The sequence below is a fragment of the Tupaia chinensis genome, unplaced genomic scaffold (genome assembly GCF_000334495.1).
Source record: "Tupaia chinensis unplaced genomic scaffold, TupChi_1.0 Scaffold000270_1, whole genome shotgun sequence".
NCBI classification, from domain to species: domain Eukaryota; kingdom Metazoa; phylum Chordata; class Mammalia; order Scandentia; family Tupaiidae; genus Tupaia; species Tupaia belangeri.
Genome location: NW_006159750.1, coordinates 4,588,582 through 4,610,901, shown reverse-complemented (window position 1 = coordinate 4,610,901; position 22,320 = coordinate 4,588,582). Strand labels below are relative to the sequence as shown.

At 43.8% G+C, this 22,320-nt stretch overlaps 1 protein-coding gene across 1 annotated transcript in view; it reads right to left on the bottom strand.

The window, feature by feature from the left end:
• The window catches only part of FNDC7 (fibronectin type III domain containing 7), a 40,969-nt gene that overhangs the window by 16,159 nt on the left and 2,490 nt on the right, over positions 1–22,320 (bottom strand). Inside the window, exons 3-9 of the mRNA XM_027772275.1 lie at positions 17,326–17,580; positions 14,721–14,981; positions 9,867–10,124; positions 7,814–8,068; positions 6,132–6,389; positions 4,784–5,038; positions 2,621–2,875 (exon numbers count right to left, since the gene is read on the bottom strand). Coding sequence (XP_027628076.1) covers positions 2,621–2,875; positions 4,784–5,038; positions 6,132–6,389; positions 7,814–8,068; positions 9,867–10,124; positions 14,721–14,981; positions 17,326–17,580 — 1,797 coding nt within the window. The remainder of the gene's footprint in view (positions 1–2,620; positions 2,876–4,783; positions 5,039–6,131; positions 6,390–7,813; positions 8,069–9,866; positions 10,125–14,720; positions 14,982–17,325; positions 17,581–22,320) is intronic.

Below are 22,320 nucleotides of genomic sequence, written 5' to 3'. Positions count from 1 at the left end.
TTTAATTTGCTATAGGGCACATGTGTTCACCAGAGAGAGAGAATGTGAGAAAGCAAGCTACCATGTGCAGGACTTGATCTGCAGTTAGCCATGTGCAGTCCCATGCTCTAACCACTATGCCACCTTCTGACCCCCTACATTTTGCATACAGACCAGTGACGAAAGGTCTGTACTTGGCAGATATAGACACCATTGTGCATGACTCAAATTACGGGTCAAGTGTCCAGAATCCTTGTCAAGAACCCTCATAATGCCCTAGTTTCATTTGATTTTAGTGGGATTAAGTTTAAATATAAATAATGATATTCATCTTTGATGGAAAAAAACATAATTTTTTATGATTTTTAAAAAAATCATAATCATGGGACCAGCAGTTAGCGTAATGGCTATGTCTCTGGACTTCCATGTAGTTGACTGCGGTTCGCGTCCTGGACCTGGTGGCTTAAAACTCACGCTGGGACCAGCAGGTGGTGTGGTGGATAGGGGCGCTGGATTCCCACATGGCCAACCATAGTTCAAGTCCCGGACTTAGTGGCTTGCTTTCTCACTTTCCCTTTCTCTCTCTCTCTCTCTCGTCAAATAAAAAAAAAGAAACTAACAGTAACAAATGGAAATAAATAAATAATTAATTAAAAAAAAAAAACCTCATGCTGGGTGCGTGTGCATGCGTGCCCAAGATCCCGAGAGGAGAATGAAGGAGATGGGATTGTGGTGTGGCCATCCACCCTGGGGGGTGATTTCTCGCTTTCTGTCTCTCTGTCTGTCTCTGTCTGTCTGGCGAGCGCATGCGCCCTATAGCAAAAACCTCTCCAAAAAAAACCAAAAGTCATAAGGTGGCAGGCCACCTTAGGAGGAGCCCATTACATAACTGGCTAGCGACCACAATTACTGGTCCACACTCCATCCATGCGAACTGCTTAGGTCATTGTTTTGTGGGTTCCCCCCCCCCTTTTCTATATATCTTGAGCAAGTCACAAGTGTCAGTTAGCAAAAACAAAAATGTCATTATATAATTTTTAAAAATTATTATACATAATCAGGTTCACTTGTTTTTTTCTTTAAAAAATTTTTTTTAGGTGTGAAGATAAGCAATAGACCATCTTCTCAGAACTGGTTATCATGGTGAGAAGTTAGGCAGCAAATCTAATAAAAGATAATGGACTAAAAGAAAGAATAAATGAGTTCATGGACCAGTCAGTGGCATGGTGGCTGAGGCAGTTGGATCCCACATGGCCAACTTTGAGGTTCAAGTCCTGGACCTAGCAGCTTGAAAAACATGACAGGCATGTGTGTGCGCATGCCCAAAGTCCCAAATGGAGAATGGAGAAGAGATTGTGGCATGGCCATCCCCCTAGGGGGTGCTTTTTCACTTTTTCTGTCTCTCTCTCTCCAGTGAGGGCATGTGCGCTACAGAAAAGTTGAATAAAAAAAAAAAAAAAAAAAAAAGGAAGTATAATCCAATTCATATATGCACAGTATGTTATAAATGCACATTATGATTTTTGATTCTCAAGACAACTTTGGGGGATAAGCTAGGAAGATATTATTATTCATAATTTTTCTTACCAACAGAGAGATAGAATCAGAGAAAATAAGGCAAGATTGCTTAGAAGAAGTCATGTCTAATTTAGACTCCCAGTTGAAGGCTTTTTAGTACTTCTGGGTTTCCAAAATTATATTTCAAGTCTTTCATCTCATGTTCTGGCAGACACAACTAACTGATCATTGCACTTTTCCTCTGTAAGCCTGGGGGATGTCCTCAGGAATTTTTTCAAAAAAGTGCTCCAAACAGCCACTTCAGTGGATTAGAATCATGCAGGAATTACTTGCTAACCCTGCATGGCTTTTTACCTTCCCCGGTGTTGAGCTTGGCATGGGTGAAGAAGGTACACACTGTCAAGTAGACACGCCTGCGCTCTTGGCCTGTTGCAGTAAGGAACCATAGAAGCTGGAGTGGCTTAGAAGACAGAGATTGTAGCCCAACAATAAAAAGGGAAAATTCCAGGGCAAGCAGGTGGCATGGAGCTTGAGGATCTGGATATTGCACAACCAACAGTGCAGTTTGAGTCCAGACCTGGTGGCTTGAAAATCACCTCGGGTGTGTGTGTTCGTGCCCAGAATCCCGAGAGGAGACTGGAGGAGAAGGAATTGCGGTGTGAGGGGTGATTTCTCATTCTCTCTCTCTCTCTCTCTCTCTCTCTCTCTGGTGAGTGCATATACCATATATCAAAACTAACGGGGGAAAAAAAAGAAAAATTTCAAACCAAACAGAATACATGATCTGATTTTCTCTCTGAAAATTCTGCCAGGCTCTCTGTTACTCTGTGCTGCAGGTAGTTACATCATTTAAAATATAATTTAAAATGGTGTCATCTCTCCAAAAAAGTATATGTGAACCTTGTTACCTGGGGCGTTAAAGCCCCAGCTGCCAACGGAAGCCTCTGAAGCCTGGAGGGTCTAAGGCAAGGGAAAAACTGTAGACACTGTAGAAAAGTAATCTGAAATTATAATCCCAGTCAGGTGGAATTGCAGCTTTTTTAAAGACGGAAGGGCTTCTGCCTGCATTTAGAAAAGGCAAGTCCTATCAATACTCGAGAGGTGGAGTTGAGAACTTACTTACTAGAGGAGTAACTTTGGTGGGCGCAGTCCGCAGTCAGCCCAGTGGCACTAATTGCTTTTATTGCCACTGAGTAATTGACGCCACACGCAACGCATCCCAGGAGACAGTGGTTTTGATGGGTCTGACACTTTGACTGTCCAGTCTGTGACTCCAAAACTGTCACATAGGTTTGGGCCACTGTCCCAATAGTCCAGCTCACGTTGACGACTGATTGTGTGACCTGAGTTACTGTCAGACCGGCAGGACAGCACGGCACTTAAATGGGGAAAAGAAAAAAAGTTGGAGATTTGTTTCCATCGAAGGTTATCATTGAAAAATGACCTGTGTGTTACTCAATGTTCTAAATTTCTCGAGCTTTTCATGGTGAATTTAAAATGTCCTCTTGTTTATTCTCACTGTACCATGGTACCGCATCTGTATATCCTAAGTGCTTTCTCCAAAAACACAGAGCACTCACTCACTGTGGGTAAGGTTGAGGCTCTAAGTTCTTTTGGAATAAGAAATAAATCCCAACTTGAACAATTGTCCCCCAACTTGAACAATCGCAGCTGTGAATTTCAAAGCAAGTGCATTCACTTCTCCCGATACAACATTTCATAGCCTTTACAATGAAACGTATTTTGTCTTTCTCATGCATTTCATCATACAGTACATCACTGATACAAAGACTTGCTTTCTTTTTAAAATGATTTATTTATTTAATTTATTATTATTATTATTATTATCTTTTATAGGACACATGTGCTCACCAGAGAGAGAGAGAGGCAAAGTGAAAAAAAAGCCACCAGGTCCAGAACTCAAACCACGGTCAGTCACGTGGGAGTCTAATGCCTTAACCACCACACCGCCTACTGGCCCCAAGACCTGATTTCTCAGTCGCCTAAGATACCACTCAATTATTCAAGCATCCATTATACAGGACATAAGGTACCTAGGCTGTTGGTGTGCATTCAGTGTTGTTTCTATGCTGTGGCACATCTATCACTGTATATAAGGGAAATAAAGTCCACTCTTTTGGTAACTCGGTACATTTCACTCACACACACTGCTATGGAGCAATAGCGCTTTTCTCCTGTGGAGCTCTTATTATGCATCAGGCCCTAGGCAAAGTGCTTAGTAGCACCCATTAACTCAGTACAAGCACCCTGTGGGACCTTTATCTCCCTTTTGCCCATTACGAAATTGAAACTCCAAAAGTATTTTTTGAGAATGATTTGAGAGGACTAAACCAAAGAAATAAATGATAAATCAGCTCATTTGATTGCTAGCAAACCGTTTTGCTAGATTATATCATGGGAAAATATGAATTCCAATTAGTGCTTTGCAGAGTTGATGTATTTCTCCTTTGATATCAATGTAGGAATATACAGGAGTCTTGTAATTATTATTTTGTAAGTCGGGGCCTCAATATATATTGTGATCCTCCTGCTTTAGCCTCTCAGGTAGCTGGGACTATAGGCACACCAGATTTTAGGTTGTGTGGGGAATTGAACCTGGGCCTCCCATGTAGCCTCAGCCTGTCAAGTAGCAGCATCAACCAGCACATGATGACTTGGCTGGACCCTTTAGATGATATTTTTAAGCATCAACCAGCACATGATGACTTGGCTGGATAGTTTTTCAGAATCTATAAAATGTTTAAAATCTTATTTTCTAAGATAGACTATTTTTAAACTTTTAAAAAAATAATTATTCATTTTATTAATTATTATTATCATTTTAAAGTTTGCTACAGGGCACGTGTGGTCCCGAGAGAGAGAGAGGAAGAAAGACAGAAAGTGAGAAAGCAAGCCTCCAGGTCTGGGACTCGAACCGTATTGGTCATGTGGGAATCCAGTGCCTTAACTACAATGCCCCCTGCCAGCCCAATGGTGGGTTCTTTATTAAATATTTATTTACTTATTATTCTTCAATTTGACCAGAGAGAGAAAGAGAAGGAGAGTGAGAAAGAAAACCACCACATCGGGGACTTGAACCACAGTTGGCCATGTGGGAGTCTGGCACCTTAACCAGACATGCTACCTGCTGGCCCCTATGAGGATTCTTTTAAAAGCCTCTGAATTCAATATATTTCTGCCACACCAAGGGTAGATTAAATAAGAAAGTTTGTGTTTTAAAAACAGAATGCTATCGAAGTCAAAATGCAGGCTGGGAGCTCCATACCTGTTTCCAGGGGCACGCTGTAGCTGGGCAGACTCTGTCCGGCCTGCGTTTCAGCCACAGCAGTGACAGAGAACAGAGAGCCGCAGGGCAAGGCCCCCATGGTACAAGACTCTCCCGTGCTGCTGCACCGATACAGCCCTTTCTCCCCCTGGGCAGTCACCGTGTAAGTCGCATCCTCATTCGTAGGTCGCCAGTGCACGTTAATCATGGAGAATGCATCCTTTGAAACACTTTTTATTTCAGGACTACAAGGAGCTAAGACATATTAGATTATTAACTGAAACAGCATGAGTCAAAAATATCACACGTGCCACTTGGTCTAAACTGATATTTCCCCCCAGATGAGGTCATCATAATTTTCAATCATACCATGCACATAGGCCACATTAATAGAGCCTTTGTGTGGAGAAGGGTCGATGCTGACCTAGAGCATCGGGTTCCTAGAGTGTTGGACTAACTGGAAAATGTTAAAGAGCATTTTGAACTCTCAAAGCATCAGTAGCGTAAGACCAGCATTTGCACACCTTGGTAGTGTGATTCCGGGCAGGCCCCTCAAAGGCAGAGGAACTGAACGGTTGAGGTAATTCCTTGCAAATCCTTCCAATCTCCCCATTGTCTTCCTTTTCTTTTATTTTTATTTTTTTTTTTTTTGAGAGGTTTTTGCTATAGGGGGCATGCGCTCGCCGGACAGAGAGAGAGAGACAGAGAGATAGCAAGTGAGAAATCACCCCCCAGAGGGGATGGCCACGCCGCAATCTCTCCTCCTCCATTCTCCTCTCAGAATCTTGGGCACGCACGTACACGTGCCCGGCGTGAGTTTAAGCCACCGGGTCCGGGACTTGAACCATGGTCGACTACGTGGGAGTCCAGCGACATAGCCATTACGCTAACTGCTGGCCCCCGTCTTCCTTTTCTTTTCTTTTCTTTTTTTCTCTACCTTCCTCTTTTGGGCCTTTCTTTGCCTCTCTAGTACAACAAGGGCCTTAGTGGTCCCCACCAAGAGCTGTCCATGGGATTAAACTTTTTTTTTTTTTTTTTTTTTTTTTGTGAGAGCGTGTGTGAGAAAGAGAGAGAGAGATGGAAAAATCACCCTCCAACAGGGTACGTTCACACTGCAATCCCTTCTTGTTTTTCATCCTGTTGGAATTTCAGACACACACACACACTTGCCCAGAATGTTTTTCAAGTTACCGAGCTGGGATTTGAACAGCACAGGAGGCCAAATGGGATCCGGCTCCCTTGACCACTAGGCCAGGGGGCTGGCAGGGATTTAATCTTGTAAAGGTCTTGCTGAGTGCCCACCCCGGGGCGCAGAGCTGGACCGAACGAAATCATGACCGTACGGTACCTGTGGTTACGAACCGCGAAGTACAGGACGTGTTGCTGCCACGGACCACACTGAACGAGTACACCGTGATGTTGTACTTGGTGCCACACTCGAGAGCGGAGAGTGTGCAAGCGGGGGCCGTGTCGTTGCACTCCACCACGTTGTACCCGTCTACTGCTTTGGTTTCATAGAGCTCGGCCCCACGGACAGGAGACCAGACAATCTCCACTCTGTCACTGGACACCAACACGGGGTTAATGTCACTAGGACAACAGGGAGCTGAAAGCAGGAGCAGAGCGGACAGAGGGCAGTATGCGAGCAACACCCCCATAAGGACATCGAGTCCTGACCGCCCCCGGCCACAGCCTCTGCACTGCCCTCCTAAGCTGCTGCAGACCTCCTACAGCGCTGTCCAGATCCAATCTCACCCAGCCCTCCCTGCACAGTGAATAAATCCTGCACGACATTCCGGGTCACCATAAGCTGTATGTTCAGCTGCTCCTCCCCCCACCCGCTGCCACACCAGACTCCAAGTCCCCACCCCACATATGTTCTCATTTCTCTAGGCTTTTAGGACTGCTGACTCTCCTGCTAGAAAGCCTTTTCTCTCTTCTGCGTGGCAAAATCATACGGAGACCAACCTCCCAGATCCTGTCAGTCTTTCCTGACACTAGACCCCAGCAAGCAGGAGGCGGGAAAGCATATTTCTTCATACTTTAGTGAAAGCCTAAAGAATCCCACTGACAGATGTCGAACTCAGCTTGGAGTTTCTCTCGTCTCTTGTACATCTGTTCTACCCATCCTTAAAGAGGTACTTGAAGGCCACACCCTCTGGAAGGACCTCTCGTGTTCTTGAGACCTTATAGCCTCTTACTCCGAATTCCCAAAGCACCAATTATTTACATTCCTCATCCTGGTAAAATTATAATCCAGCTGGTATTTCTATATAATTATATGAGAGGATTTTTATTTGTAAATACATATGAAGAATTTTAAGTCACTCAGTCCATCCATTCTTCAAAAACGGACTATCTTCCATATGTTGGTCACACTATGACAAGCACTGAGAATGAAAAGAAATAAAACATAATCTCTGCCCTGTACAAGATCCAGGCCGAGAAGAGGAAAATAATAGTCACAGTAATGACAATGTCATCAAAATATTTGCCTTGTGCTTTATCATATACGAAGGCCTTTGATTGTTACATGCCCTCTTTTACAGTGGAGAAGCCTAAGGGACTAGCAATGTGGACGTCATTATCCCCTGTGTACGAATGACTCAGTGGTGAAATTAGATCTTAAATCCAGGTTTCCTATTCCAAAGCTCTCCACACCATGTGACATCTTGGAGGTGGCGTCTCCCTTTTCCTGATCTCAGAGAAAGAGTGAACTGAAATGAGGGACTGCATTGCCTTCACCATCTAGCGCAGGCCTGAGCGCTGAGTAGAACTTGAGGAGGGTTCAATTTCTCGGATGAGAGTTGAACAGATACATCCTTTCCCCTATCCACTCCTAAACCTTGTATTCTTGTTAAGGTTGAGCCCACCAAGCCAGAAGTTCCTACTCTAGAAAGAATGTGAAACAAGAGATCCACTTTCCATCCGTGGCCCTAGAATGACTCCTAGGTGGCACCACAGTAAGAACAACTACGGCTGAGTTGAACAATCTCAGCATTCCCTTTATAAGTATGAAAAGTGACTTACCTGTGGTATAATTGAATACATCTCCCAGAGGACTCTGCCCAGCTTTGTTATAGGCAAAAACACTAATAAAGTAGGTGAAGCCACACTCAGATAGGAAATTGCACTGGGTGAGGGATGTGTTACAGTGTACTTCCAAGCCATCATCGCTCTTCACGAAGGCCACATAGTAATCCCCCAACTCTACATTGGACCAAGTCACAGATAGGTGGCCAGGGGGGTCTTCTTGGATTGTCACTCTTCCAGGTGCACAAGCAACTAGGAAACAATCAGTAAGTACCTGTGAGACTACGGCAGGAGATTTTCTTTGTATCTTTGCAGTTATTCAAGATTCAAGATAACCCAAATTAGCAACTCTTCGTAACAGATCAATTTGGTACAACACACTGCAAAACCAGAAGTACTAATTGTTTTTGTTTTTGTTTTGTTTTGTTTTGTTTTTAATATAAAACCAAGACTATGTTATCAGGCACAAACCACTACAACAAACTCCAATGACCTATCCAAATTATCTTGTTATATGAAGTGTTGCTTGAAATAATGAGCCATAAGAGTTTGATAATCATTTTAAAATATAGGGATTTTTCATTGTTAGAGTATTTGTTGAAAGATATTTGTTTGGGCCAGCTAGGGTTGTGGTGGTTAGAGGCTCGATCCCACATGGCTGACTGCATGATTTAAGTCTGGGACCTGGTGGACTGAGAGACAGTCCAGGCATGGGTGTGTGTGCATGCCCAAAAGCTCAAAAAGATAGAGAAATGGAAGAGAAGAGATTGTTCCATGAGCATTCCCCATTGGGGTTGTTTTCTCACCTTTCTCTCTTTCCAGCAAGCACACATGACCTCTGGCAAATTTTAAAAAAAGACAAATGGGACCAGTGATGGCATAGCAGTTACGTCACCAGACTCCCACATGGCTGACTGTGGTTCTAGTTCTGGACCTGGTGGCTTGAAACTCATGCCCTGTGTGTGTGCGTGTGTGCATGCCCAAGATCCTGGAAGGAGAATGAAGAAGAAGGGATTGCAGTGTGGTCGTCCTCCCTGGGGGGTGATTTCTCACTTTCCCACTCACTGGTCCTCTCTGTCTCTCTGACAAGCACACATGCCCTAAGGCAAAAACCTCTACAAAAACAAACAAAATGTTCATTTGGCATTAAAACCAGTCTGACCTGAGTGGAATAGTGAATATTTCAAGACTGTGGAGAGAGATAAATATATAACCATCATCCACTGCGTTTTTTATTAGCATTTTCCTCTGTCCTCTAACAATAATCATCATTTTTACAACTGAGGAAACTGAGGCTCAAAGAGGTTAAATGAATTGCCCAAGCTCACATAGCTAGGATGGGATGGTCTTTCTGGGGACCTGGGTGCATGGAAAGGTCTCCTTACTGCAGCCGTCCATGCTCATGCCCATTACGTCCTCCAGGAAGCACCTAGAGCAGTGAGTTCAGCTGCTCTATGCTATGAACAAGGAACAGATCCAATAGCATGTACAAGTCAGTGCAAGTTAAGGAGACTTTCTCAAGTGTCCTAAAATTCACCTCACACAATACATGGTAGACAATGACAGAAGTAGGCATGGGTTGCCTTGTTAGTATTGCATTTTTCTATATTAAGCCAATGTCTCATTTATCCAGGATCAGCACAGGACAATTTTGGTGGCGCTCAACCCTGACTGCACATTAGAATCAACGGGGGGGATCATCAGACTATCTAACTCAATGTTTTCCTTTAGACTAGTCTGTTGTTGTTGTTTTTCAGAATTTTTTTTTTTCAATTTAACTTTCTTTATTTACTTATCTTAATTTGACCAGAGAGGGACAGAGCTAGAGAGAAAGAGAGAAGGAAAGTGAGAAAGTAAGCTTCCAGGTTTGGGACTCGAACCGTGGTCAGTTCCATGTGGGAGTCTAGAGCTCATAACCACTATGCCACCTGCTGGCCCCTAGACCAGTCTTTTATTTTTACTTCTTCCAGAGTGTTCTGGAACATCGTTAGGGATTATCTATTGCCTTATGGCTTCACTGTGGCTTGCCATCTCACTCTGGTTTACATACCAGTTTTCAGGGTCACTGCTGAAGATGATCTGCTAGATCCAGCATCGTTCCTTGCTGAAACTGAAATCAAGTACTCAGTTCCACACTGGAGGGAAGAGATGGTGCAGGAAATAAAAGTTGTACTGCAGCTCAACTCCGAAGAGTCACTCAAGGCCATCACAGTATAGTTGAAAGCTCCTTCTGTTGGTGCCCAAGAAACAGAGGCTTTCAGAGTCCCACTATCAAAAGAGACTCGAATGTTGGCAGGGGCACGAGGACCTAGATTTTTGAAAAAAACAATTAATATTTTGTAGTAGCTTCAAGAACCTAAGTAGGATTTGGTCTAATGGCATTGAAGAACTCAAAGGATAAGGTGCCCCCGTAGTTGATAATTATGTTCAAGGCATGGAATTGGGATTCCGGATACCTGTGAATGGAAACACATCTGCCATTAACCACACACTCATGATTAGCTGTGTGACTGTGGCCATATTATTGGGGCATAGGAAAAGCCATGACACACTTTTGCATAAAAAAATACATCATGACTTTTCTGATGACCCAATGTTTAATCTTCTTGTTATTTAATTTCATTCTTGTCCATAAAATGGATCTAATAAGATCAGTGCCTAACACATCGATACTAAAAAATGTGTATTTTGAATGAGTGAATGAGTACCCTGTTTGACAAGTAGTTAATAGAAGGAAATAAAATTTTAAATGTGAAGGACGAAAAGGACCTCATAGGCATATTATTATTAAATGATAGGTCGAATAGTTTCTCTATTAGTGATTGATGAAGCTAAACATATCCCTTCTTTACTGTAGGCACCTGTTAAAACTGTTATTGCAATAACTTTTAGGTCATTCTATAGTTGTTTCTAGAGGAGCAGCCTTTCCATTTTAAACCTAAGGGAAGGAAGGAAAATATTAAGTGTGATGATTACACATTTAAGTAGCCTTTCTAGTGTCTCCATAACACTTGCCCTTATCTTCTTTTTTTTAGAGAATTATCCATTTAATTTGATTGATTATTATTATATTTTTAATCCATTATAGGGCACGTATGCTCACCAGAGAAAGGCAGACAGACAGAGAGAAAGAAAGTGAAAGAAAGAGAAAGAAAGTGAAAAAGCAAGCCACTGGGTTTGGGACTCAAACCATAGTCGGCCATGTGAGAGTCTAGCATCTCAACCTCCATGACACCTACTGCCCCTTCCCCTATCTTCTTATAAATATGCCTCCTTTTCTCAGGGATATCCCATTAAAAATTTGCAGAGGTGTCATTGTGGGATGGGGAGGAGAGAAATTGGCCTCAGTTCTCCTTTGGAATCTGTGCTATAGTAAAGACCACTCTGCAGGCCTTAGAAAACTACTGCTTGGGGGACCAGCAGTTAGCGTAATGGCCATGTCACTGGACTCCCATGTAGTTGACCGCAGTTCGAGTCCTGGACCCAGTGGCTTAAACTCACACCGGGCACGTGTGCGTGCATGCCCAAGATCCTGAGAGAATAGAGGAAAAAGGATCGCGGTATAGCCATCCCTACTGGGGGGTGATTTCTTGCTTTCTGTCTCTCTGTCTCTCTGCCTGGCAAGCGCATGTGCCCTATAGCAAAAACCTCTCCAAAAAAAAAAAAAAGAAAAGAAAAGAAAACCGCTTGGACAGGCTATGAACAGAGACTAGGTTCCTCTAGGCATGTCTGGGGTAAACAAGGAAGGCCTGCTCCAAAACACGGATGTGATGCATTCTGTACAAGGCAAGCATCTGCTGGTCCCTCCCACAGGCCGTCTGGATGTTGCCCCTCCCCTCTGTGTGGCTGGCTTGCCTGCAGAGGTAGAGCCTGCTTTGGGGTACTGCTGGGCCCAAGACTGGCAGGAGTAGCCTGTGGTGTTTTAGGACAACCTGATTTTCCCACATGGAGAATGGGGAAAGTAGGAAAAATAGGTAGAGAAGTGGGAGTATGTTATGGGTTGAATTGAGCCCCTCCCCCAAATTAATATGCTGAGGTTCTAATGCTTAGTACTCAAAAATGTGACCTTATTTGGAAATAAGGTCGTAACTGGCATAATTAAGAGGAGTGTGATTCGGGTGGACCCTAATCCAATGTGACTGATGCCCTTACAAGAAGAAAGGATGCAGATATACACATATAGGGCATATCCATGTGCCTTGTGAACATGAAGGTGGCATCTGTAAGTGAAGAAGAAAGGCCTAGAACAGACCCTTACAGCCATCAGAAGGAACCAACCTTGCCAATCCCTTCATTTGACACGTAATATCCTCCACAACCACAAAATAATGAAATGCTGTGGCTGAAGCCTTCCAGTGTAGGGGACTTAAATACAGCAGTCCCAGCAAGCTAGTACAGAGGCCAAATCGAAACTCGAACTTTTTTTTTAAAGAGGCCTTTGCCTTAGGGCATATGCACTCACCAGAGAGAGAGACAAAGACAGTGAGAGGGAAAGTGAGAAATCCCCCCCCCCCCAGGATGGATATGCTGCAATCGCTTCTCCATTCTCCTCTCGGGATTTTGAGCACACCCACACAAACACACCTGGCATTTTGAAGCCACCGGATCCAGGACTCGAACTGTGGTTAGCCAAGTGGGAGTCCAGAGACATAACAGTACACCATCTGCTGGCCCCCAAAACTTTAAAACTTTTTAAAACATGGGGAAACTAATGAAGGAGAAGGGTTTAAGAAATCAGTCCTCGGGGCCAGCAGGTGGTGTGGTTGAGTGTGATGGACTCCCCACGTGACCAACTACAGTTTGAATCCACGACCTGTGACTTGTTTTCTAATTTTCCCTGTCTCTCTCTCTCTGTCTCATTCTGGTCAAATTAAGAAATAAATAATAATCACAAAATTAAATAAAGAAATAATTATTTTTTAAAAAAGGAGGGACCAGATGGCGTGACGGTTATATTGCTGAACTCCCACGTAGTCGACCACGGTTTAAGTCCTAGAACTGGTAGCTTAAAACTCACGCCAGGTGTGTGTGCCTGTGTGCCCAAACTCCCAATACGAGAATGGAGGGGAAGAGATCGAGGTGTAACCATCTCTCCAGGGGGCGATTTCTCACTTTCTGTCACTCTGGTGAGCACACACCTCCTATAGCAAAATATTTCTTTCTCTCTCTCTTTAAAAAAAAAAGAATACAGTATGTAGTAAATAAGTCCAGATAATTTTCAGTATATCCATTATCTCAACTATAGAGAGAGAGAGAGAAAGAAAGAAAGAAAGAAAGAAAGAAAGAAAGAAAGAAAGAAAGAAAGAAAGAGAAGAAAAGAAAGAGAGAAAGAGAAAGAAAGGAGAGAGAGAAAGAGAGAGAGAAAAAAAGAAAGAAAGAAAGAAAGAAAGAAAGAAAGAAAGAAAGAAAGAAAGAAAGAAAGAAAGAAAAAGAAAGAAAGAAAGAAAGAAAGAAAGAAAGAAAGAAAGAAAGAAAGAAAGGAAGAAAGAAGGAAAGAAAGAAGGAAAGAAAGAAAGAAAAGAAAAAAGAGATCAGTCCTCCCTAGGAGATGGCTCTCTTGGTTCCACAGCTGGAGGTAGATGCTCCTTTCTGGGCCGTACTGTGCCTGTGCACCCTTCAGTCAAGGCACTTGTGACATGGAACTGTAACTTGATCAATGCATTGATCTCTCCTTGGACACGATCAGTTCTTTGAGGGTAGAGAACATGCATTATTAGGGTTCATATTCCCATCAGCTAAACTCTGCCCAGCACATAGCATGACCTCAATATATTTTTGTAGAAAGGGGAGAGAGAAGGGAGAAGGAAGGAAACAAAGGAAGGAAAGAAAGAAAGCCAGCCTAAGAAAAGACCCAGGGAGACGTGTGTGTCACAAACATCCTGACCCACCACGCTCATCATGAATCCCCTGAGGGCTACATGCTATGATTTCTCCCTCGAAGAGTATCGTAAAAGGCAAACCCTTCTCTTCTCCCTGCATTTCTGTCTTGGCCAATAGACAATAGGATTCCATTCCGCTCCAAACTTGGGGAAAGTTGGAAAGAACATTTCTCATTTCTTTCTACCCTTTCTTTGGTCCTCCCCAAGGGATGAAACAGTTAATTTGGTTGATGAGAGTCTGACATCTGTGTAGATCGCATTGCCAGCAGATGGCTTACTCTGCCTTAAAGAGAAGAAAAAAGCCTCTCTCCCTTTCTTTTTCTCTCCCGCCCCCTCCCTTTTCCTTGCTCCCTCTCATTTTTTTTGGCTCACCCCAGCAGATCAGTATAGACGTTATTCCAGTTATTCTGCTGTAGGATCCCCTAGTTAGGATGCCCCTGGGGTGCGGCGGTGAGAGAGCACACACATGCCCCAGCAACTCGGCCTACACCTGGAGGAGAGGTGAGGGGAGGCCCCATGTTGGCCTCAGGCCTTCGGAAAACAGCTCAGAAACACTGATTCCCTCATGGTACAGAGCATGTGAAAACAGGATCTTAGTTTTGTTTGCTGCTATCTCTCTAGAGCAATGCCAACTCAAAGTCAGCACACACTCTCTGGATGTCTGCTGAGTAAATAACTTCCTGTTTGGTCCAATTCTTTTTGTTTATACTATTGGCCAGAAAGCAGGAAGGGACGTGGGGTGATTGGTAAACCTGACAGGAATGGGGATGCCGAGATTGAGTTGGTAGTCAAAGGGCTAGGTGTGCTCCGTGTGTTCTGAGCAGCGTGTCTTCATACACGCAGTAAGCATTTAAACCACCGAGGAGGAATAGTCAAGCACTATAAATAACTTCCTAATGAATTTAAATAGCTGCTGCCAGCTGCTCTGTGCTTATCACTTAACATTGCTCTTGATGGCTGCAATGCACAGCCACCCTCATTAATCACAGCCAGGATCGTCTGAGGCTGAGCCGAGAGGTCCTTACTTGTTCTCTGATTGCAGGTGGAGTCATCCCCAGGGATTCCATTGGCATTCCACGCGTAGGCCTTTATGGTATAGAGAGTCCCGGCATCTAAACTAGTGAATGTCAAGGAGGTGTTTGTAGTATTCTCTTTCCATATCCTACCCAAGCCATTGGCTCGCATAATGGACACAGAAAATCCAATTGCCATGTATACGGCTTCCCACTGCACAAGAATGGAGTCTGGACTTGGAGAGCTTACTTCCAGAATCGGTGCGGACAACACTAAAAAGACAAAAATGTGTACGTTTGGGTTACAGAAGTCCAAAAGAGGATAATTTTAATTTAGGCATAAATAAATTGAGGTTGATTATCTAGATTATAAACAATTCCTTGTGGGCTAGCTTGTGATGGCTGGATACCACAAGCCAACTATTTGGTTCTAGCCCTGGACCCCGTGGCTTGGAAAACATGCCAGGCACATGTGTGTGCAAGCCCAAAATCCCAAGAGGAAGATGGAGAAGGGACTACAGTGCGGCCAACACCCCCAGAGGTGCTTTCTCATTTTCTGTCGCTCTCTTTCTCTGTCTCTCTCAGGCAAACATACCTGCCCTATCGCAAATTTAAATAAATAAATATTTATTTTGTAAAAGGAGTCATGGTGAGTTTCATTAAATAATTGCTATTTAAGTACATATTAATCAGGACCGGCAGGTGGCGTGGTGGTTAAGGTGCTGGACTCTCACATGGCTGACAGTAGTTCGAGTCCCAGACCTGGCAGCTTACTTTCTCACTTTCCCTCTTCCTCTTCCTCCTTCTAGCTCTTTCTGGTCAAATTTAAAAATATTAATAACAATAAGTAAAATAAAATAAATAATTATTTTAAAGTATATATTAATTATAAATGACTACATAAAGAAACAGCGTATAGGGAATATGTAAATATGACATATGACTTTCTACTAGAAGTTGGTCAAAAATTAGATAAAATAGCTCTAAAATCCTAATATAAATACATGAGAGAAACGATGGTTTATACTTTTTAAGTTTGCTATAGGGTGTGTGTACTCGCCAGAGAGAGACAGAGAGGGGGTTGGAGGAAGAGGGAAAGTGAGAAATTATTCCCTGGCGGCGATGACCATGTTGTAGTCCCTTCTCCTTCCTCCTCCTCTCCGGATTGTGGACACACGCACTTGGCATGTCCCTCAAGCTGCTGAGACCAGGACTTGAACTGCACAGTAGGTTATATGGGATTCAGCCACCCCGACCTCCACACCACCTCATGGTCTATCTAATTTTAGTTTAGTTTCGCTATAAGACACGTGAGCACCAGAGAGAGACAGAGAAAGAGAAATCACCCGCCAGGGGCAATGGTCATTTTAGTTTAGTTTAGTTTTGTTATAAGACACATGTGCTCACCAGAGAGAGACAGAGAAAGTGAGAAGTCACCACGCCAGGGGGATGGTCATGCCGCAATCCCTTCTCTATTTTCCTATTGGGATTTGGGGCACACATACATGTACTATGTGATTTTCAAGCTGCCAGGTTTGGGACTCGAACCACTTGGTAGGCCATGTGGGATCCAGCTACCTTAACCTCCACAGCATCTGTTGGCCTGGTTTATATTATTTTAATGTGCAGATAACTTTTTTTTTAATTACCAGAGGCCACATGTGCTCACCAGAGAGAAAGAGAGAGGAAGAGAGAAGGAAAAAGCACCCAGAGAGAGAGAGAGGAAGAGAGAAGAAAAAAGCACCTTCCAATGGAACATGATCACACCACAATTTCTTCTCCATTTCTCCACCCTGTCAGGATTAAGGGCACCCACACACATGCCTGGTGTGCTTTTCAGGTCTCTGGGGCCAGGATTCAAATCATGGTGCCATGTGGGATCCGACTCCCTTTACTAGGCAACAGGGCTGGCCCTGCACATTACTTTTTAGAAATCCCAACTAGCTACAACTTTACCCAATCAATGCAAGCAATGCTGATGTCACACTCCAAATGTTTTTTTTCCTGTTAACATATATGCCATGTGATCAAAGAGCTGCAAAATCTCTTCTATGTGTTTCTTGTGTGGCAGGGTTAAAAACAGAAGTCTTTGGGACCAGCGCAATGGCTATGTTGCTGGACTCCCTCCCATGTAGTCAACCATGGTTCAAGTCCCGGACATGGTGGCTTAAACTCACGCCGGGCACTTGTGCGTGCGTGCCCAAGATCTCTTGAGGAGAATGGAGGAGAAGGGGTTGTGGCATGGCCATTGCGCCCTGGGGGATGATTTCTCGCTTTCTGTCTCTCTGTCCCTCTCTTTCTAGTGAGCGCACGCGCCCTAGAGCAAAAACCTCTCCAAAAAAAACCCAGAAATAATTTTTTCCCCCCCAGAGATTTAAAAAAGCAGGCATACTGCCTGGAAATAGGCTTTATTCTCTAAAGCAAAGCATCTGGCATTTAAATGCTTCCTCCCTGGCAGATACCTGAGTCCCCAAGAAAACATCATTTGGTGGCTTTCATTTCTGGGCCCCAAATGGTGGGCTCTCACGTGACCACAAATCACATTATGCATTTGCAGCAGCGATGTAACCGAAGCAGGTCAAAAGCCAATGTCTGGTGGAAGGCAAACATTAGTTACCTGTCTTTGCCTGCTTTGGAGGCGAGGCCTGGCTTTTTCCTGCAGCACCAATGGATCTGATGGTGATCTGGTATAAGGTCGCAGCCTTCAGGCCTGTCACAGTGCCTGGGGAATTGGCCACCATGGTTTCAATGACTGTGTCCCCGTCTTTGGCTGTGAGGAGGTAACTGGTGGCCCCTGGCACTGTAGCCCATTCTACAGTGATGCTGTTGCTGATTTTTGAATACGCCTGATCGATGGTGGGTATTTCGGGAGCTGAAAGAGATTTTGAGGTTGTACATTAGCCAGGATACCAATAGGACCACTTCTGTCATCATTTTGCTCGTCAAACTAAATCATTCCCATGCCATGAGCTTCAGATATAAGGAAAAAGAGAAAGAGAAAGACAAAAACTACTCTCCAGAAAAGAGCCATAAAGCTCACTTCTTATTCAGGGAAGGGGGAGTTCAAATACATTCCTCCAGTTGCCTGAGGGGCAATTTGCACTTTCCATGCTTTTGTAAGGATCAAACAGGAATGGGAAGTGAGGCGCTGCTGTGGAAAGCCAGATCTCCTGTGGTTTCAAGTTCTGGTCCTGGAGGCTTGAGGAACATGTTGGGCACGTGTGCATGCGTGTTCCGAAGTCTGAGAGGATGGGAAACGGAGAAGAAAGGATTGCAGTGTGACCATGCACGCTGAGGGTTGCTTTCTCTCTTCCTCTGCCCTAGCCAGGTGCATGTACTCTTTAGCAATTTAAAAAAGGGGGGGGGGTAGTGATTATGGGAAAGAACTTCTGTAGAAGGGCTTTATTCCAGAGACTTATACCCTGATTTGGCATTCTGTGAATTTCCCAGACTGCTTTGCCATTGGTCTCCCGTCCCTGTCCCACACCTGTGCCACCTGCCTCCATCCATTGTCTGTTGTCTCACGAGTTTTGCACATTTCTCAAGTGGCATTTGTGGGAAGGAGGGAGAATTGAGTTGTTCATTATCATTACTCCATAGCGCTTTTTATTATCAGAGAGGAACAACTTTCAGATTCTTCAATATATAAATATTGAGATAAAAAGAAACTTGTTCTCCCTTTCTCTATCAAAACATCTGCCTCAGCATTAGAAGATGCTGTGGTTCCCTCCTCACATGGGCCTGGCTCCATAGTTTGCTAAGGGATATAAATTCTCACCCAAGGCATTCCTACACTGTGGTTTGAAGCAGGGAATACAACATGGTAATTAAACTTACTACTGAACAGAAACCTACAGACACAGGGCTAGGTGGTGGTGCAGTGGTAAGACAACTGGATTTGTGTGGGAAAGGTCCTAGGTTTGAGTCCCAGGACCTTCCTGTATATATTGGACATGTGTGATTTGGGCCAACTGAGGCTGAGGGTGGATTATGACTTGAAAATGCTTTAGAAAGTGTCTGTCTTTCTTTCAAGGAGGAAATAAACAACCTTAAAAAAAAATCCTCAGACACAAGAAGCCAGCAGGTGACATAGTGGTTAAGGCACTGGACTCCCATATGGTTGTCTGTGCTTCAAGTCCTGGACCTGGAGATTTGAAACTCATGCCAGGTGCATATGCGTGCATGTCCAAGATTACAGGAGAAGGGATTGCAGCATGGCCACCCCCATGGGGGATGATTTCTCGCTTTCTTTCTCTGTCTCTTACTGTCTCTCTAGCGAGTGCATACACCCTTCATCAAAAATCTCTCTAAAAAAAAAAAAAATTCACAGACACAAAAAAGGCCCTAGGTGTAGGAGCCCCAAGTGGAAGGAAAAGTCAAGAGAAAATAGCTAGGGAGCTGGCAGGTGGCATGGTGGTTAAGGTGCTGGATTCTCACATGATCAACTGTGGTTCAAGTCCCAGACCTGGTGGCTTGCTTTCTCTTTTTCCCTTTCTATCTCTCTCTCTCTCTCTGGTCAAATTAAAAAATAATAATAACAAACGGAATTAAATAATTCTTAAAAAAAAAAAGAAAATAGCTGGGGTTTAAATTTAATACTGGCACTTGGCCTTTTATGTTTAATGAACTCCATTTGTTGGGTAAAATCATTGTGTACCAAATTCAACAATAAAGGAAACAAACAAACAAAACTATAGGTCAAACAGGGAGAAAGAGTAAATCCAAAGGTCCAGTTTGCCAGCATCACTCCTGACCCTCTCCCTGCCCAGCCAAATCCCTCTGTGCACGATACAGGTGACCTTTCCACACTAATGGCCTAGAGAGTAGGCTTTGGCAGCATCTCAGATATAACTATGCTGGAAAAATGAACAAAGTCTCCACTGTGTACTGGCCAGACATTCCTTGAACATCACCCAGGCTTGTCATTTTTGCCTTCGAAAGAAAATGATGATGGTTGTATATGCTGGGGGTGGGGAGTCACAGGCCTCCTTCTCTTAGCCGTTCGTCAGTGAAAGCTGATTCTGCAGGGAAGGCCTGGGTTCCTCCTCGCCTCTGAGGGCAGAAAGGCCCAGCAGAGGTTCCCTTTTGTATCCAGTGTTCCTCTTCTGCTCCCCCAGGTATTTGTCATAGACTGTATGCCTTCGTCCCTCTCATTTTCTGGTGTCTCTCAACTCCTTCTGTTTCCTCTGTCCTTGCAATTTATCTTATCTCTTATGGTAGCCAGTCCTGCCCATTGGAATGGACCAACTTACTGGAAAAATGACAACCAAACTAGCCATCGACATAGGAGACCCGAGAGTGAATTCATGGAGTGGTTTGAAAGGTATTTACAAGGCTAGCATGACACTGTCTCCCCACGGGCCTACAGTGAGCCTTGGGACTTCATGAAACTTCTCCATTGAATTGAGCTAGGAAGGGAATATTTGCCTCGAAGGAACAATACAGGAAGCCAATAGTAGGAGAATTAAGCTCAGGATTGTGTGGCAGCAAAGGATCGGACTTGGGAACCCTGGGTTTAAGCCCTGGCTCAGCTATTCATTGTACTTTTGTTTATGAACATGTGTGAGTCATTTAGCCTCTTTTAGTCTCAGTTTTCTCCCTGACAAAATGCAGAAATTAATAACAGACTATTGGGGCCGGCAAGTGGCATGGTGGTTAAAGGCGCTAGACTCCCACATGGCCGACCACGGTTCAAGTCTCGGACCTGGTGGCTTGCTTTCTCACTTCCTCTCTCTCCCACTGTGTCTCTCTGATCAAACTGGAAAATAATAATGATAATAATAAATAAAGTTAAATAAAATAATTCTTTAAAAAAATAAATAACAGACTATTAAGGGGCCAGCAGGTGATGTGGTGGTTAAAGGGGCTAGACTCCCAAATGGCCAGTTACAGTTCAAGTCCCAGACCTGGCAGCTTGCTTTCTCACTTTCTCTCTCTCGCACGTACATGTGTTCTCTCCGTCCCTCTCTGGTCAAAATTTTAAAATAAAGTTAAATTAAATAATTCTTTAAAAAAAACAGTCTATGAATATGTAGACTATTAAATGCAAATTTTTAAAAGAGATTTTAGCTATAGGGTGCATGCACTCGCCAGAGAGACAGAGAGATAGAAAGTGAGAAATCACCCCCCAGGGGGATGGCCACTCCTCAATCCCATCTCCATTTTCCTCTTGGGATCTTGAGCACGCATGTACATGTGCCTGGCATGAGGTTTGAGTTACCAGGTCCTGAACTTGAATCTTGGTCAACTATGTGGAAATCCAAGGACATAATCATTATGCCATCTGCTAGTCCCAGTGCAGACTATTTTTTTAAAAGTATTATTTATTTAATTTTATTTATTTATTCATTTATTTTAATTTGACCAGAGAAAGACACACAGAGAGAGGAAAAGTGAGAAAGCAAGCCACCAGGTCTGGGACTCAAACCATGGTTGGTTATATGGGAGTGTCTAGCACCTTAACCACCATACTACCTACTGGCCCTAGTGCAGACTATTAATAACACCTACAGCTTAGGATTTCTTTGGGATGTAAAGTATCCACGCATTAGGACCGCTATAAAGATGAAGTCAAATATTATGTCTGGACATTTTGAAAGTGTATGCACGTACATACCAAAACAAACAAGGTTTAATAGGTTTAGAAAAGCCAGATTGTCCAGTGATGCTATGGAGGGGTGCCAGTGACTGAGATTCTGAGCAGTAGTCTGGGGCTAGCATAGGCTGGGGAGACAGACTGCCTGTTTTACAGTTGGTTCCAGGGCAAGCTGGGCCAGCACCAGCAAAGAAAAAGGATCAATACCTCCACTCTGTGTTTCCCTTCAAGAGATGAGATGCTTGAGTGACAAGTGTAAGCTCCACTGAGTTGTAGTTATTTCTTTTTTTTTTTTTTTTTGAGAGGTTTTTGCTATAGGGCACATGCGCTCGCCTGACAGAGACAGAAACAGAGAGACAGAAAGCGAGAAATCATCCCCTGGGGGGGATGGCCACGCCGCAATCCCTTCTCCTCCATTCTCCTCTCAGGATCTTGGGCACGTACGCACACGCGCCCGGCATGAGTTTTAAGCCTCCGGGTCCACGGTCGACTACATGGGAGTCCAACGACATAGCCATTACGCTAACTGCTGGTCCCAGTTGTAGTTATTTCTTACTCTTCCTTATGTCTATGTTTAGCCCACTTACTGGACTAAGAAACTAAGAGAAAATGGTAGTTCTTAGATGTGCAACCAACCACTCTAATCAGTCAAAAATGAAACCCTTTGATTCTCAGTAACTGTGCATTCTCCCAACTCAAAGAGATCAAATGAGCCCATGAGGCTCTTGTGGCTAGACACAGATAAACAGCCAATGCCAAGGCCTAGGGAGAATCAAAACACACACCCCCAAGTGAAACCTAATACACAGTATAAATAAAACACATCCCATCTATTGAAAAGCCAGCACGACTCAATCAACAGCATTATCAGTATCTCAGCCTGGTCTATCGTTTCCCTTGAATAGCGTGGATGCTGTGGGGAATAAAGAGAGGCTTGTAATAAGGACCCGGTGTGTCCTGGGTGTGCTGGGACCTTGTGAAAGACAGAAGAGCTAGATTCTGTCCACCTAAACACCA